Genomic DNA, 18,885 nt, shown 5'->3' with positions numbered 1-18,885 from the left:
ACTCAGAAATGTTGAATGGCCCCCTGAAAGGTATGTTTAAGAAACAGTGTTTTATAATGGAGGGTGTGGTAACTTAGGTGTCAACCAGACTTGTGTCTCCATCCTGATCCTAGTGCAGGACACACACATAGACACACACACATACATACATACGTACACAGAGAGAGAATGGATTTGAGCGTTAGGTGCTATTTTAGGGTGTTCTAAGTCTAATACTGTTTAGTGGCAAATGGTTTTTGAGATTGAATGCAACAAGCTTCTTTTTCAAAAACTGCAACTTTGATTTCAATTTGGCCTGAAAATGTTCTAGTTTAAAATGTTATCCTGTGCCACATCAAAACAATTACAAAAGACCCAATTTGGATGGAAAACATAACATTTATGGCCACTGCTGATTGCTCAAGCATCTGCTTAATTATCTTCCTTCCTAGATAATAAATAATAAAATTCTGTTGATGACCATTTGATACGAGAGATTTTTTAGATATACATTTATTATGATAGCTGTGGATAATGTTCAAGGGCCTTGTATATTGATAATTGTAGCTAAAGGAGCCCTTGAGTGCTTCTTGGTATATTACTGTTGTTTATTTCCATCATTGCATATATCAGAGACTAATATTATCTCTTTAAAATTTGTTTAGTTGGCCTCTTACCTTCCTCTTCTAGAGTCTAGATGGCAGGAGAGCAGGTCTCTAGTGCATGTTTCCACTGAACTTGCCCCAGAAGTTAGATTTGTGTCTAGAAGAAGGGAAGCACTTAATATATAGTTGGGGAATTAATGAATGAAAGGCTATCCCTGGGAAGGATTTCCTTGGACATCCCTTTTTTAATTGAGCTATGTTAAATGAGTTTCAGATACCCATCATAGTGATTCCATAGGTCTAGATGTTATGTTACACTCACTACATGTGTAGCTACCGTTTGTCACCATACAGCACTATTACAGTATCATTGACTGTGTTCTTTATGGTGTACCTTTCATTCCCGTGACTTACTCATTCCATAAAGAAAGCCTGAACCTCTCACTCCCCTTCACCCATTTTGCCCAATTCCCCACACGTCTTCATCAAACCGTCAGTTTGTTTTCTATATTTATGGATCTGTTTCTGCTTCTGTTTGGTTGGTTAGTTTTGTTTTTTAGAGTCCACAGATAAGTGAAATCATGGTATTTGCCTTTATCTGTCTGAATTACCCTCTCGGTCCATCCTTGTTGTCACAAATGGCAAGACCTTATCTTTTTTTATGGCTGGGTCAGTATCGCATTTTGTGTGTGTGTGGTGTGCGTGTGTGTGTGTGTGTATGTGTGTGTGTGTACCACATCTTTATCCATTCACCTACAGATGGACACTTAGGTGGCTTCCTTGTCTTGGCTAGAGCAGATAATGCTGCAGTAAGCATATATGTGCATGTATCTTGTCAGATTAGCGTTTTTGTTTTCTTTGGGTAAATACCTAGTACTGGAATTTCTGGATCGAATGGTATTTCTAGGACATCTTCTATTTATTGGCATCTGCTATAATGGTATCCTACTCATTTAGCGGGAAATATTTAGTCTGTTAAAGAAGAGAAACTTTAATATATATTTCCATATCACTTATTTGCAGGAATTCATTAGTATTTCTTGTTTACTTTTCTTTACTAAGCCATGTAATGTAATGACATTTTGAGAGATTTTATATTCAAATTTTGCTTTGTCATGGCTGTGGAACATGTACGAATTGTCTCTCCAAGTCTCAGTGTTATGACCTGCAAAATGGGTATACCACTTCTTTTCAGATTCTAAATAACCAGTAAGATTAAAAAAAAAAATGTGCCTAGCATACAGTGGGTGCCACACAAATGTTTGTTAAATATTATTGAATAAAAAAGTTAAATCTGTTCCCAGGAAGGCTGAGCCCTTCAAATGGGGTCTGTCCTCAGTGTCACTTTGTGAATGGTGAAGGAGAAACAGTGCAGCTCTCAAGAACAGGCCAGGGAAGCGTCATCCATATGGAAATATTACAAATGAAAAAGTGTCTGATACTTGGCAAATATGAGTTGTAGACAAATGATATGGAAATTCAGGCAGTGGGATAGAGGGAGGAAATAAATCAGTCCTTCCAGGATATTTGCAATATAAATCCTAAAAACAGTTTGCATTTTATCTAGGACAACTGCAGTGGAGTGTTGACTGGGGACTAGAACATACTGCCAAAAACCATAAAGAAGAGTTGCAAATTGATAGATTCTGTGATTGCCACACATTAGACTGAAGCCAGGTGGCGTTCTCCGGGGCTCATTTTGGACCTAATAGTATGTACATGGACTAAAGAAACTTTTAGGATATAAATTACTTGTGTTGTTTGAACTCTTAAGTGTGTCAGTCCCAGAGCCATGGTCTGGATCCAAATAGACCATATGCCGTTGCCAGTAAAACTTTCTTGGGACAATATTTTCTGGATATTTCTGGTACATGCAGGATGTGGGCGTATTTGTTTTCTTTTAAATAATAGAAAGTAGATCACAATCAAAAATCTCTTGCTCAAATGAAGAAACCCCCGAAATATCTGCAGATATCCAGCAGGCAAAGAGGGAACGTGCATAAAATCACACACACACATCCCTCTTAGAAGGAAAGAAGGGAGTGGATGTCCCCTCGATGGCTCTTGGGGAGAAGCCTTCTACTTCTTGCTTTTGGGCTACCAGTTCAGGTGTATTGATAGAGGGCATGCCGAATATGAGAAAAGTTGTCAATCTAAGAGCAGTTTCCTTTTATGAGATAAGAATTTTTAAGTTACCTAAGATGATCTCTGGAAATCTAAGAGTAGACTTTCATATATTTTTTTCACCCATAAAAGGACTTGCAATCTAATGTGTAAGCAGAAAGACCAAGATGCTTATTATAAAGCTGAGAAGACTTGAATCTTATTTTTCCTCATCATTGCTCTGTGCACCATGTTGTGTAATCAGCTTTTTCAGAGGATTTTTCCTATCATCTGTGTCTGCCGGAACACTCAAAGCAGGATTTAAAATCAGTATTTAAAACTCAGAACTTAAGGCAACCGCAGCCTTGCAGACATTGTATTTGCCTCCCTTCTCCTCTTGCTCTGTCTCTTACTCTCTGTTCTTACGTATTGGTTTTTATAAGCTCGTCATTTGCAACATCCAGTGTGACAAGTAAGGTTAGGCTTACCTGAGATTTCTAAGTTGTTAAACATTGGTTCAAATAAATAGAGGAAAAAAAAAACTCGTCCTTCAGCTAAAGTATAGGATATCCATTGCCCTTCCTGTAACACTGAGACTTTACACAAAAATGAAGAGATGTGAACATGAAGCTCCCTAGAACCCTGTTAATTAAGTACTGGATAATTCACCTTGTTGCAAGGGTTGAATTTACAATTAGAAAGACCAAAATTCAGATCCCAATGCCTTCATTCACCAGCTGTGTCACCTTAAGAAAGTCACAGAACTCTTGAAAGCCTCAGTTTTTCCCATAAGAGAGAAATGTGGTAGAAAGAACTTAGATGAATTGTTAGTGCAACACCTAGATCATAGGAGGTGACAGTTAGTGGTAACCAACTTACATTGTCAGTTTTATGAAGTTGTTCTTTCTGATATTTAAAGTACTTTATTAAACCACTTAAACAGGACCAAAGGCATGCAAAGAATGAAAAAACAGTATTGCAAATTCTACTTTCTAAAAAGAAGCATTCTTAACATTCTCAAATTATTGTTTCCATAGATGTATGTATACTTTAAAATATAAAACTTACTACTCAGACTATTTTGTTACACAGTTCTATCACTTCATTTATTGTGAATAACTTTTCATATTGATAAGCATGATTCACATAATCACAAACTCCTACATGGTATTCCAATTTGGGGATGCACCAAGAACGTTATAACTGATTCCTTCCTAAAGTGCTTTTCTTTTTTCCTCTTTAGGGGAGAAAAGCAGTAGCAGTGTTTAGAGAAAACCAGATTGAAAAGGCAGTTTCCAATTAAAAGAAGAGCTTTTGGTATAGTAAAGGCAAAATTAAAGCAGTTGTATAATGTAACCAAATTGAGTTTGTACCAAGAACACAAGCAGAGATTAACACCTGAAAAGCTACTACTGTGATTCTCTATTTTGGGGGAGGTGCCCCAGGTAATTAGTTGAAGATAAACTGGGGTTGTCCTGGGGGCAGTCAGTGTACAGAGGAGAGCCACCAGGAAGCACAGGGAACTGAAGTGGTGATGGGTGAGGGTGGTGCCAGGTGCCCTGGATGTTTGGCCAGGGAAAGTGGGGGCAAGGATGCAGAGACTGCCTGACAGGGCTTCACGCATTGGGAGAGTAATTGGATTGGGCAGCCTCTCTGAGCCTGTGCAGAGTCCGTCACTGATGGAGAGGCACAGTCCACCAAGGTTGTGAGTGTGTGTTGTCTTTGAGACAGTCTCTGTTCCATGGTGTGTGTGTGTACGTGTTGTAAGGGTGTGTAGCAGAAGCAGTTCTTGTCAGTACCCCCTCCATCCCATTCACTTTCCGGATACTGCTCTATTTTTTTTTTTTTTTAAGTTTTTTGAAATTTATTTGACAGAGAGAGAGATCACAAGTAGGCAGAAAGACAGGCAGAGGGGAGGAAGCAGAGAGCCTGATTCGGGGCTTGATCTCAGGACTGCGAGATCATGACCTGAGCCGAAGGCAGAGGCTTAACCCACTGAGCCACCCAGGCCCCTGTTCTCTTTTTTTAAACCACGGTGGTTAAGTGGCCTCAGACAGGGGTTTCAACTCCCCAGTATTGTGTAGCCTCTCAAGAGTATTTGGAAACCTAAAGCTCTGGGCTTGAATCTCATCTTTGTCCCTTAAGAGCTGGGTGATCTCTGCAAATTACTCTTTTTTTTTTTTTTCAGTCCCAGACTCAAATTTTTAAATTTTATTTTTAAAGTTTTGGTAAGAACATTTAACATGAGATCTACCCTCTTTGGCAGATTTTTTAAAAAGTACTTTTATTAAGATATAATGTATTATTTGCCCCAAGGGTACAGGTCTGTGTATCATCAGGCTTACTCTTTATTATTTTTTTAAAGATTTTATTTATTTACTTGACAGAGAGAGAAAGAGAGAGAGAGCACAAGCAGGGGTAATGGCAGGCAGAGGGAGAGGGAGAAGTAGGGAGCTTGATGCAGGACTCGATCCCAGGACTCTGGGATCATGACCTGAGCCAAAGGCAAACACTTAACCGACTGAGCCACCCAGGTGCCCGTGCAAATTATTGTTTCCTCATTTTAAAATGGGAAATGATAATAATATTACCTACCTCTGACGACTTGTGTTAAATGAATTAGAACATGAATTAGTATTATGTCTATCCAAGTTAATGTTTAATGAATGTAGTTACTAACTGATATTTTATATATATGAATACAGATACATATATAAAAAGGCTTTACCAAATATGTATATATTTGGTGTAGATATATATTTGGTAAAGCTTTTTTTATCGGAGTAAAGTTTTTTACCAGTAGAGGAAAAAATAGACGAAACAACATTAATTGAGAGTTTGGTTACTTTGACATTGATACAATCCTTTTAATGTATTAATGGACTATATTCATGGAGATAATATACATATAATCATGCTTGTGGGAAAAGACTGCTAAAATGCAACGTACTTTATGATGAACACCTCAGCAGTATGTAACCAAAGGGAATCTCCATTCATGCAGATAAAATGTATCTACACAAACCTACTACGAACACCATGAAGTGGGGACACTTGTTTACTGGTTTGATTCAGCATTGGGTTGGTGCTCCTAGAGTGCGCAGGAAGATAGGAAAAATACATACAGATAAAAAGGTTAGAAAGAATCAAATCTGCTTTAGTTCAGAGATGCTACAGTTGCACAGAAAGTTTAAGATTTATACATTATTAGAACTACAGGAGGGGTTAACAATTTCCTTATAGGATTAACTTAAAAATATTGTGTTCCTTTACTTCAGTCAAAAAGAATTGGAAAATGTAATATAATTTCTTTCTTTCTTTCTTTCTTTCTTTTTTTTTTTTTGGTAAAAGAACCCAGAATACCTAGAAATAAAAACAACGAAGTATATGCAGAGCTTTTAGGGAGGACATTTTTACATGTTCTCAAAATATATGAAAGAAATCCTGAATAAATGGACAGATAGCTCATGTTCATGGAAACGGATTCAATTTTGTGAAGACGTTAATTGTGTCCTACTAACTTTGTGTAGTTACTGTGAGTTTGATAAATGCAAGTTATTTTCCCGTACAGTATTTGAAAGTTGATTTTAAAATGTATACAGTTGACCAAGGGGCCAAGGTTTTGAAAATGGTTTTTAAAAGAATGATCCAATTCTGAGGACTTGCTCTTCTAAATATAAAGTGACCATAAACTGGCATAATTAGGAAAATGTATTATTGACTCAGAAATGGACCCACAGACTAATGACACAGAAGAGGGAATTTAGAAATAGTCACATTATATATAATGTAGTCATATACAGCATATATGTAATATAGAGTTATATTATATATTATAAATAATAGGAGAGCTTTTACATATGTGCACACAGAGACATGCATAAGAATATTCATTGTAATATTTTCTGCAGTAGTTTAGAAATGAGAAACAATATTAATGCTTATCAACAGGTTAGACCTACAAATATCATCAGAAGATTAGGGAAAAAGATGTGAGAAGATACATACAATAAAATACCATTTATAATCATATCAAAACCTGTGAAGCAATACTAAATTGTGTGTGTGTGTACTTTATACATATATATATATATATATATATATATAAAATTATGAGGACAGTATACAGAATATATAGTATATATAATATAAACATATATATGTATATAAGGCATACAAGATATATAGTATATGTGTAATATATATATATGTGTGCGTGTGTGTGTGTATGGTATACAGGAATAAAAACACCTTGAGACTGATTGGTGGTTAACAGGGCTGAGAGGTAGGATTAGGGAGAATAAAGAGGAGAATGCAGTTAACAAAAGGGCACAGTAATCTTTCATTATTTTATTTTACATGTTAGATAATAGACATATAGGTATTTATTATTATGTAAAGTGTTATGTCTGAATTAGGACTTTGTGCCAAGAGCCTTAGCTCATCTTAAATGCTCTTGGGTCTACTACTTATGTTAGCGTGGGCAGACGTGGGGTAGTTTGAGGAACGGTCTTTGGAGTCCAAATGCCCATGTTATTTTGTGTAAAGAATTGAACCTTTCTGTGCGTATTTCATTATCTGTAAAAATGGGGACACTAGTAACTACCTGATAGGGTTATTTGAAGATTAAGTGGAATAATCATAAAAGCCTTGAACTAGTACCCCCACATGCTAAGGGCTGGGTACAATTTTGGTTATTATTATTCTGTGTTCCAAGCACTTGTTTAATCCTGTCTGTCTTGGGCTGAGCTCTGAGCTCTTCGAGAGCAGGGAACCACATCTGTCCTGATCGCCTGGCCCAGCTTTCGCTACATGGTAGTCAGTGGATCAATTCAAGTTGAAGGTGTGATTGAGTTGTGCAGTTAATTCTCTGGTGAGCTCAATTTAAGTAACATTTCTGAGAAAATAAAGAACCAACTTGGGCCATTTTTTACTATCTCTTTCTCAGTTGGTAGCAGAGTTTGGATTTTGAGCTGCTAAACACAGACCACTGCTGGTTACCCTGCTTTTGGGAAGCATGCTTTATCCATGCCCTCTCCCCCCGCTTACCCCTCACCTTCCCCAGTGTTATGTTTCAAGGAGAACAAAATTAACGAAAAGGGTTTGGGTTTTCTCTCATTTGCTAGCATTTTGGAGAGAGACAAAAACTATTTAGAAGTTTTAAAATTTTCAGCAATTTTTTGGTTTACAGTAAACATGATTATTCTTATTTTGGAAGGGTAAATGTGATCTGAGGAGTGTCACTCCTAGAAATTTACTGTCTCTCCTTATTATAATCCGTGCTTATGACAGTGTAGCTTTTCCTTAGTAAAGGAAACATGGCACACTATTAATAATTTCCCACTTGCTTTTTTGTTTTACTGCCTGCTTTTTGAAATACCTCTTTATCATTCTGCCTTCAGCGCTTGAAGCGTGGTCTTTGTTGTATATGAACACGACCTGTATCTCCTGGAACTATTGTAAATGGTGTCCACACTTTAAAACACTTTGTGGAAGCTGCTAAATGTAAGAGAAAGTGTATTTTAAGCCACGAATTCATTCATTCATTCATTCATTATCATTTCATTTATTTATTTGTGAGTTTGACAAATATCTGATGAAAGCTTGCTTGTGGGGGGTGGATAGAGTCTCTGACCTCATGGGGCTTGTGGGCTGCAGGCCAGTGGGGAAAATAAATGTAAAATGCCAACTTTGGGCAAAAACTCCATAATGTTATGTATTATCAGTGCTACTGGAGGCCTGTTCTCTGGGTCAGGGAAGTTTTGCCAGGGGACAGTTCATTTAAGATCTGATACATGAGTAGTTCTAGCTCTTTAAGGGTGGAGGGAGAAGTGTTTTAGGCAGAAGGAACAACATTTAAAAATAGTTTGGGGGAACGTGAAGGAGGAGAGTGAGTGAGGAATGACTGGGGAAGTTGGGCTTCAGGGCCTGGCTCCTACCACGTCATGCCCCATCTCTCCCACCAAACTCGGTAGGTTGAACTTTGTCCTAAGAACACTGGCAGACCACTGGCCAGTTGTAAATAGGACCATGACATTGTCACGATAGCAGGCTTGGCCAACTCTAAAAAGACAGTATGAATAGGTTCAAGGGGAAAGGTCTTAGTGTGACAGAGCTGGAGAGAACTAAAGGTAATTTCTTGGGGTGACTAATAATGGGTTTCTCATCATCTCCCTTTTAAGACTCCAGTCTTGAAGGGCACGAGACTGGTCTCTGGAGTGTCTCCTTGCCTCTTCAGTAACTCTGGGGACCAAGACTCAGGACTGGATTTTCCAGCACAAGACTCCTGAACACCTTGGGGATAAGATGTCCTATAAATAGTAAAAGGGGGGTTTTGCCCATGTGGCCAGATATTAGGCCATTCCATGGGACCAGAAAAATACCTCTCTTTATGAGCTTTTGAGTATTCAGTTTTGACTGTCCAGAAGACCTTTCAAATGCTCCCTTCCACCCCCTTCTTTTTTTCCTAGAGAATATCACATCCTTTGGGTATCAGGTCAGACCTTCCTTTACCTTCTAGGAAGCAAGAAATCTTTCTCAACTCTCAAAACTTAAATAATAGGTTAGGTATTCTTACTGTAAGCTCATGTAGAATCCTGTGTTTGTTTGTTTTTTTAATCCCAATTAGATGTCAGTTGTCGTGCCATGTTGTGATTTGTGACTTGTCTTTGCTTTTACACTGTGAACATCATTAGGGCTGGAGTTTTTTTGTTAGTGTCTCTGGCCTTCGACAAGTTCCTATGTGTGTATAAGAATGCTGAATAAACATTTGTACAATTAAATAATGAAAGGGTGGGGCACCTGGGTGGCTCAGTGGGTTAAAGCCTCTGCCTTTGGCTCGCGTCATGCTCCCAGGGTCCTGGGATGGAGCCCCGCTCAGCCTGGGATTGGGCTCTCTGCTCAGCGGGGAGCCTGCTTCCTCCTCTCTGTCTGCCTGCCTCTCTACCTACTTGTGATCTCTGTCTGTCAAATAAATAAATAATAAATCTAAAAAAAATAATAAAAGGGAGTAAGAATAATGATATTTAAGTTTAGCAAGACCTGTAAAGACCATGGTCATTCTGTGTATCGACAGCGTTATATAATTACAAAACTTCAAAGAGTGTTATGCTACTTTTATAATACATTTAAAACATTCGAGTGTTTGTGGTGGTTTTAATTTCCTTTAGGAAAGTGTTGTGGAAATCAGTGTCTGACCGAGAACTTAAACCAGGAGCCAAAAAATTTCTTTTTTATTGACATGTAGAAAGAAACCAACTAAGACATATCTGTGTTTGAAACATCTGAGGAAATAAAACCATTCTCAACAGCATTCATGTCTAGACTAGGTTCGTGGTTTCACATACCTGTTTTGTTATCTGACTCAAAGACCTTAAATGTTGTTGTTGTTTTTTTTTTTCACTTCTTAATGTTGATGCTGCATTGGAGCCATCAGCCTGTTTCATCTGCAACCCCATTAACTTGACTGTATCTTGAATCTGTATCACCGTGATGACTGAATTATATAAGAGAATAATATGTAGATATTTTCATGGCTTATATAATGAAATGTTTATAAAGATAAGATGAGTGTTAAAGAGTCAGCTCCAAATTAAGGTCACGTAAGAGAAATGAGGACTGAATGGGTTTAGGTTTAGTGACTGATGTGTCTTCTAGCTTATGCAGGGAAAAAATGTAAAAACATTGTAAATATTTCTGAAACACTGTTTGAAAGGGAAATCATATCTAACATTCGTTATCCTATTTTTAAACTACCCAGTGAACCCACACCACATATTTTAAATGAATGACTACAACAGAGGGGTAAATGCATTGTGGTATAATGGAAAGGATATGAGACTGAGCCATCTCGTCATTTCAGTTTCTAGGTCTTAAAGGAAATCTAAAGTAACAGTGTTGCCAGTCTTAAGGCTCATATAGCATATTTTAGGATTCACACAGTTTACCTTCACATAGTTTAATTCCACTCATTTCTCTTTTCTAACTAGTGCTCAGATACTTGGTTGTTCACAATATTTTTGATTCAAAGGAGATCAAGATTTTAAAACAATCTTAAAAATAACAATCAGCCACAACAACTCACATGCCCTCAAATAGGGGGAGAAGGAAATGGGGAATTCATGGAGATGATGGCTGCAGAAGATGTGACCATACTCAGTACCATTTAAACATGATTAAAATGGTATGTTTTATGTCACATATGTTTGACCACAATAAAAAAAAATAATCTTTGCTCACTGACAAGGGATTTCTATAAGGAAGCTGTGTGTGCACATGTTTCTGCTTATAAGAATTTGTTTAGCCTGGATTTGGGGTGGTTCTTCATATATTTAAAAAATCAGAATAAGTTGCTCTTGTCTTCTTTTGTTAACAATTTTTGTATGAAAATGTCCATTTTAGAGAAAAAGTCGATCATTAAAGGAATTTGTTGATCTGCCACAAAGCTTCCAGAAGGAAAAGTCTAGTTATTTTTCCATCCGTCTTTTCCAGTGAATGCTTTTCACTTCCTTATCATTTCTTCTTTTTCTTTCCTGCGCATGGTGGAAACGAAAGGCTGAGGTGTGAAGACGCTGGAGAGGCTCATCATGGAACGGTGTAGGCAGGAAAACTGGCTTCCAGAGTCAGGGCAAGTTAGACAAGGATCACTAATGTGGGTTCTAAGACTTGCTTGGTCCCTTCTTAGGTCTCTTTGAGTCTCAGTTTTTGTCCAGCACGAAATGAGGGGGAAATAATACTTCTCCTGTTTGTTTTAGCAGTGGGGTTAATGCATGTGAATGTGTTTTGTAGATTGTAAAGTGCTGCAGAAATTTAGAGTGGCATCATTATTTCTGCTGCTATTACTATTAATGATTTTTCACTGACGATTTCTGTGGTGTAAAATGAGGAAAGAATATAAATGAGGAGTGATGCTCCATTCTATTTTGACTACATGCCAGGTTATGTCAGCCTAGGGATAAGTTGGAGCAGAGATGCTGCTAGGATTTGGCTCTTTGATTTCCCTCATGGTTTCTTTCTCTCAGTCTGTGCCCTGAGCAAGCAGCTTGCCCACAAATCCTTGAATACAGATCGAAATATACTCAGAAGACATAGGTTTTTTTTTTTTTTAATGTATTTGAATTATATTTACGTGGGTTAAATTCATTTGAATAGGGAAAGTAAATAGCAGATGACTGTAGAAGTAAGAAGGCTAAACATTCTTTTAGGAGAAATCCTAGAAATAAAGGGGAATGTTGTACAAGAACTGTCTTGCCCCTACATAGTTGCTTTTGTAATGATTCCGAAGGTGGTGTGTTTGTAACGTGTTACTGGCCCACTTAAAAAAACATGGGAAATATGTGCTCTGACGTTGTACTGTGGAGAATTAGGATGTGAATTATTGTCCATTGATGGTAAGGAGTTAGTTTGTGTGTTGGGGTGTGTGTTTCTATGGGCTTGCTTATTTGGACATGGAGACAGAAACAGGGATTCTTCCTTTCTTTATACTTTATGCTCCAGTAAGGGCTTATGCCCCCTTGAAAGAGAAACTGTTTATTTTCTCACTATACCTTTTGTGAAGTACTGTCACTCAGTGGGCTGAAGTACAAATGCTAATTTATTGCCAGACTGCAGGGTTGTGATTTGCATTCCAAATCAGACTGAAGCTTTCCATTATAAATTGCTTATCCCCGTTGTTCCTTATCTAGAATTTGTTCTTCTTCTGTTATCCTACTCATTCCCAATAATGACCCTTGAAACAATTCCCATTTAAAATCAGATTCCCATTTAAAATCAGCAGTTTTAGTGAACTAAAATAACAATGAATTACCAAGACATCAATAGATATCTTTTAAAAAATTTCAGTGTTTCCTCCCTTTCCTTTAAGAATCGTCAGGCACAGAAGTAAAATAAGGACTTAAAATATGTCTTTCAGGCTTAAGGGTTTATACTCGTTCTTTTGAAAACCATACTTCTATATCTTTTTAAATCTGAAATGTGTGAGCTTACAAAACCTCTGTTAATAATAACCTCGTACAGATAAACTCTGAGGTGGTTTAATTGCATCCTTTCTTGCCACTTCTAGATCAGATTAGCTAGATACTCAGAGAGCCGAGCAAAGGAAAACGCTTTTTCGCAAGGTGTCTGACTGGTGAGAAGCTGGGCTGTGGCATAAAGAACCGGCAGGAATCCGGGCTTTCCCACTCTGGTGGCAAAGAGGGGGAATCATGGGTTGGTGGTCGGCTTCATGTTAGGAGGACACCCCTCCATCTGTTCACAGCTCAGCCTCTTTCCAAGTTAAAGCCCAGATTTCCATACAAACCTCAATTTCTTTTCCCCATTTTAAATGCAAAGCAAAGCTTGTGAATCACAGTCTCGGCTACTGGGATTCAAACCAAATTTCCCCCCAAAATTCTCAGGCTATTTGCTTGAATACCTGCTTACAGTGGTACACAATGGGCAGCTTTGAGAAGAAAAATTGATAATCTTCACGGAAGAGTAATTTGAATGAAATTACACTTGACAGCCTGTCTCCAAGCAAACAAGAGGCGCGAGGGAGACTTAGCTAAGCTCCGAGGACTTGCCCAAGCCACTGCTGTGGGAGCTGCCCAGGGAAAAAAAAATCACCAGTTTTTCCAACATCTAATTGAGCTTTTGATTAATTCCGTGTACCAGATTCTACTGAAGAAAGGTAGCCATGGAAGAGAATATGGAAGAGGGACAGACACAAAAAGGTACTGTGCTAAAAGGGGTTTGTTTGTAACTAAGTAATTATTTTGCAGTTTCCTTGTTTGCTTTAGACACTTGCCAGTAAGGCTAATGAATGTTTCTCTCTTGGTAGGCATTTTTCCCCCCTTTTAGTCTGTTCCTCACTTATAGTAATGTCTGGCTTGAATGTTGTCGTTATTTGCAAATCTTTCAGATCTAAGTATCGGGATGCATAGTCGAGTTTGGTGATAAGAGCTTTGCGGTATTATGAATTGTTTCTTAGACCAGTCTTTGTTAATGTTCCTTTATTTCATGTTTTCATGCTTGTCAAGCTGGGTCAGCGGACTCCTGGTGTGAGCCACAGATGCAGTATTTGGAGCTTGTTGTTGCTAAAAATTTGATGATGTAACCATTATCGATACCTTTGAATGGACATCTGATAGAACAAAGACCAAGCGTATATTTATTCTGTTTTGGTTGGTGCATCGTCTTAAAATCTTTTTTTTTTTCTTTGCGGGGACACGATTTAGTTTTAATATAGATGGAGCAAAGGTTCATAAATTTTCAGAGTGCATAGTGATGTTAAGGTTTTCCTTTCTATGGAGTTGACCATAATCAACTTCTGAGTGATAAATGTGAAGGGTGTTTTCTGATTCATTTTTAAGCCTTTGGAGGTATATCTGGCTGTATAAATTAAAGTGAAATTATCATTTTTATAGGTTAGAAATGGCCAAATATTGACAATTTCAAGTGATTTGGACACTCTAGAATGTGTGTGTGTGTGTGACAAGTGGTAGCTCTGGAGGGAACCGTAGGTCTCTCAGAATCCCCAGCATTTTCTCTTATGCGTGTTCTCAGGCTTATGTAATGGTATACAAAACGCTCTTGTGTTCTTAGGCTGGAAAGAGAGGCATAGGTAAGATTGAAGAGTAGTACCCGAAAGATTTAGCTATCAAATTTGATTTTGAATGTATGAAAATTCATGATTTTAAAAAAGTGTTTTACGTGAAAAAATAGGTAGTTCGAAAGCTAGTACAGTTTTCATGATTTTGAGCTTTGCTGAGACTCTCAACACACATACAAACGCACACACACACACTGTCAACACATCTATATAATCAAAGACTATTGACATTAAATATTCAAGTGTTGTATAAAAGCAATAGAGAAAGTTAATAGATAAGGTAATGCCCAAATTTTAGTCACTAGCACACTTGTTAATGATACTCTGTAAAGAAACACAATAATCTACATAGAAATCATGTGATCTATTTTTTCAATAAAAAATCCTCCATTATCTTTATTGTGTGAACAAATAGCTTAAGTATTCACCAGTGATTTAAAATGGCAAATTTTCATGGCAATTTTCATCCTTGAAAGGCATCTCTATTTCACTTTAGGAATAAAATATCTTATTTTCACATTTTTTATAGCACATAAGGAGATTGCTTCTTGGCCAAGGAAAGATAAACTGGTAATTTTCACATAGAGAAGTGATATTCTTTGCACTAAATAAAATTTTGATATAAATCGTGGATTGTGGTAAGAGGTTGAAATGTCTGAGCAAGCCTGGTAGAGGCAGGAACCGAGAAGAATGATGTAATTAGTTATGATGTTTTTCTCAGGTAACACTGAAAATCTTTCCTTCATGGGGGTGGAAGCAGCAACGATGTGATGAGAGAACTTCCTGTTGTAGTGGGATTTTTGTTTTTTATGGTTTTTTTTTTAATCATTAAGGTGTTCATATTTAAATTATATTAAATCATAAAGAGTGGTGGAAAACAATTTTTTATAAGTGGAAAGTTGTAAGTACATAAAGTACATAAAGATATGTAAGTAAAGTTATCTATGATTAAGCTTTTTTAAAAAATTAATTGAGAAGATTTAACTCTCGCCATTCCTGGTCTATTCCTTTCAACTCTGCCAGTGAAACCTTTTCTATATAAGCTCGTTTTTAGAAAGTTATATTTGCACATAAATGCTCTCTGTGTATGTGCAGGGGTAGAGGAAACAATGCAATTTAGAGGATCTAAGTTGGAAACCTACTTGACAAGCAGGTTAATCATAAGAGATTTTTCAAGAGTTTAGGTGGACCGGTTTAATGATCCATCTGCTTTAAAGGACAACAGCACTTTGCATTAACTTTCATCCTGTTTCTCTTAATTGCATAGGATTTTCTTAAGTAATAATTCAGATATACCAGAATTCTCTTCCATTTGAAAAATGCTTTCCTGTCCCTTCTTACAATTTAAATCTACTTTTCTCTCTTACAAATTAGAAAGACTTGAATTCACATATTTATCCATGTCGGCTTCCAAATTCAACTACAATATAAAATGGAAGCCTGTGGTTTCTTAAACATATCTGAAAAAATACGTAGTTGATACCTAAAGACTTAAAAAATCTCCCATAAGAAATACAGTTTTCTTCATAACGAGATCTTCCTTCCCCATTTGATCTGTAAAAGGCAATTGAAAGCAGTCCTAATATTTACCCTAATTTAACTATATATGTTCATCCTGGGAGAGAGGATAATTTAAAAGTGTGGGTGACCTCACCAGTCACTCTGCTCCATGGCTTGGTGTGAAACTGAAATGGGGTCATTAATCTGTTGCTACATCCATTTCTGCTACTGTCCCAAAAGGTGAGTATCTCATTGTGCTGAATGGGAAGCTAGTGTTTTAAGAAATGTGTGGGTTTTTTGGTAAAACATGCCCTCTAAGTGAAAGACAGTCATTTGATCTTAGTCCTACCAAAGCAACAGTATGCTGATATTGGAGGAAAAAAAGGGGGAAAAGGAAAGAAGCTGTTTTGAACCTTGGCCCTGAAGTTCAGCCATAATAGACCAAGCATCCCTGTTGTCAAAAATTGAAGTACATGGTCATCCAGTCATGGCAACAAGGGTTTCAGTTACTGTAGCGGCATTGGGCAAAGTGCATGAAGAGATTTTTACAAAGATTTAAAATGTATACACTTAAGACTTGTAGGCACGCAACTATGTCCAAACATTTTGCCCAGTCCTTTGGGAAAATACGTAAATGATTTAAGTAAGTCTGACCATTACTGAACTAGTGAATGTATGTTCAGGTTGTTAGGCAGGTGGGTGACCACTGCTTTATAGACAACCTCAATGAATGAGTTACTGAATTAGGAGGGGGTCAGAGCTGCTGAATTAATGATTAGAAGAAGTGACAAAATTGTACAGAGATAGAAAAGAAATAGTAAACAGGAAGAACTAGCAAGTTGGAATCTTCATAAGTTAGCTGAACTATTCCAAATAGCCAAAAACTGATTGACTTCATTTCTGAACATTTACATCATAGGAAACAAAGACTCAAAATAACATGTAATATCCCAGAAATGTTTCATGGACTGAAAAGATAATGGCTAAAATGTTACCATGTTTTTCTTTAATTAGCAACAGTGTATGAATCTGTGTGTCAGCTTTTTTTTTTTTTAAAGAGATTTTATTCTTTTTTTTTTTTTTAAGATTTTATTTATTTATTTGACACACAGAGAGAGATCACAAGTAGGCAGAGAGGCAGGCGGGGGGGGGGGGGGAAGCAGGCTCCCTGTTGAGCAGAGAGCCCGATGCAGGGCTCGATGCCAGGACCCAGATCATGACCTGAGCGGAAGGCAGAGGCTTAACCCACTGAGCCACCCAGGCACCCTGTGTGTCAGCTTCTTGAGCTACACACAGAGGCAACCACTGACTCCCTTCCAACACTGATGCTGGTTTACCCTCTCCTCAAGAGAAATCAACGCTTGGTGACCCTCGAGGACTACGTCACTAGAGGAAGTAGAAGTTGAAGCTCATGTGACCAGGCATTGTTTCATCATCTCAACACTGATTGCGTAACTGCCGTTTAATGGCCGTCATTCATTCGTCCTTAGCCCAACGTGCATGTGTCATGTCAGCATATCCTTAGCTTGTTAAAACCAACAAGAATACGTGGATGAATGGACAGTACACAGGTTTATTTTTTTCTCTCTTTCAATCTTAATGTTTATCTCATAATTAATACTGTACAATTATGTTTGACATGCCTGCTCATAATTATGTACTTTTCCTTTTATATTATACATTTCTACATGCATCACCATGAAGAAGTCGACACACAAAAACGTGTGTATCATATTTATGGGCCGACTGAAGTTCTTCTTGAAAATTTTTTTGATTCATGTTAGTTTTGCCTTGAATGATGACTTTGCAGCCTAACCCTTCTTCAGACAGACATCATCCCTAAAGAGAAGACACCACTGTAATAAGTGAAAAGAGAGGTAGCTTTGGCTTTCTGACAAAAGAGGATATTGGACAACTTAAATTGCCCAGTGATTTCCGCGCCAGATAGTGGCCTAAGGACTTCCCATAAATTAACTCATTGACTCCTCACAATGACCTTAAATGCTGCTAATATTGAGGAAACTAAAAATCAGACAGATTAATTAACTTGACCGAAGTCACAAAGTAGCAATGAGGAGAGCCAGTCAGATTGAGGCCACACCCTGCACTGTACTCCATGTCAACAACAACCTGACTACCACAACTTGATTTAAGTGGCTCTGCTTCAACCACACACTTATACTGCACTAATCAGCCGTGCTCTGTAATTTATGGCTGTGTTCATTATCACCAGTTGTGGCTTTTTTGGCCAAATATGGACAGCTTTGCCAAGGGTGGCCAATCCCTACATGCGCCCTCCAGCAATCTATCACCTGTGAGTCTTTATTCCAAAAAGATGGGCTGGCTCAGTAGGACTCCCCCTTGAGAACTGAGAAAAGATGATTTTCGATGTGCCCCGAGGGTCTGTCGATTCCTCCAAATACCATTATAGTGATGGAACTGCCCATGCCTCAGCTAATCTGAGTGAATCTCTGTTCTTTACAATCAAAAGAGCTCTAAATGAAACAAATGTCCAGATCCTTTTAGGAGTCTTATGTAAAGATGCTTAATGTTAAGAACTTTTCCCCAACTTTAACCTGCTGTGCAGCAGCTGAACTAAATGTACACTTACTATATACTTAAATCTCAACCTGACACTACTCTTTATCCTAGGTAATTCTGAGTTTTTTCCTCACCAGTCGTTTTTTATAATTGAATGATTAGTTCAACCTAAAACCACTATCTACCAGTAAGCAAGTACTAGTAGTAAAATATTTTGAGAACCATTGCAAAGAAGTCAAAGAACCAGATGCATTAAAGTGTTTGCTTTATTAATAGAATTGGAATCTTTAATGGTATACCATTGAAATCAATCAAACAGTGGCTAGGAAAATAACCACAACATCAAAAACCTTTAAGTAGTCATTTAAGCAGAAGAATTAATTAGCTTCCTTATGCATCTTGGATGTTGGGTACTTGCAGACTCATGAACAAGAGAATGGACATCATCTCAACAACTGTTGTTAGTTGCCTTCTCAATATTTGAATAACAAAACTAGAGGAAACACAGAGATTCGGATTTCATAAAGTGTGTAGGAGAAATCTGTCCTGTGATTTGGCAGCTCTGCTTTT

At 37.6% G+C, this 18,885-nt stretch overlaps 1 protein-coding gene across 2 annotated transcripts in view; it reads left to right on the top strand.

Moving 5' to 3' along the window:
* The window catches only part of LOC111144585 (glycoprotein M6A), a 335,282-nt gene that overhangs the window by 170,693 nt on the left and 145,704 nt on the right, over positions 1-18,885 (top strand). Inside the window, exon 1 of one of the 2 annotated variants that reach the window (XM_022498946.1) lies at positions 12,753-13,396. The exons of the other annotated variant lie outside the window; for it this stretch is intronic. Within the exon in view, the coding sequence (XP_022354654.1) occupies positions 13,360-13,396 (37 nt within the window). The 5' untranslated portion in view covers positions 12,753-13,359. Of the gene's footprint in view, positions 1-12,752; positions 13,397-18,885 lie in introns of those variants that run through there. 2 annotated transcript variants of the gene reach the window in all.

The sequence above is a fragment of the Enhydra lutris genome, unplaced genomic scaffold, assembly GCF_002288905.1.
Source record: "Enhydra lutris kenyoni isolate GAN:26980312 unplaced genomic scaffold, ASM228890v2 scaffoldscaffold11, whole genome shotgun sequence".
Lineage (NCBI taxonomy): Eukaryota > Metazoa > Chordata > Mammalia > Carnivora > Mustelidae > Enhydra > Enhydra lutris.
The sequence above is the reverse complement of the archived record's forward strand: the minus strand, read 5'-3'. Positions and strand labels throughout refer to the sequence as shown.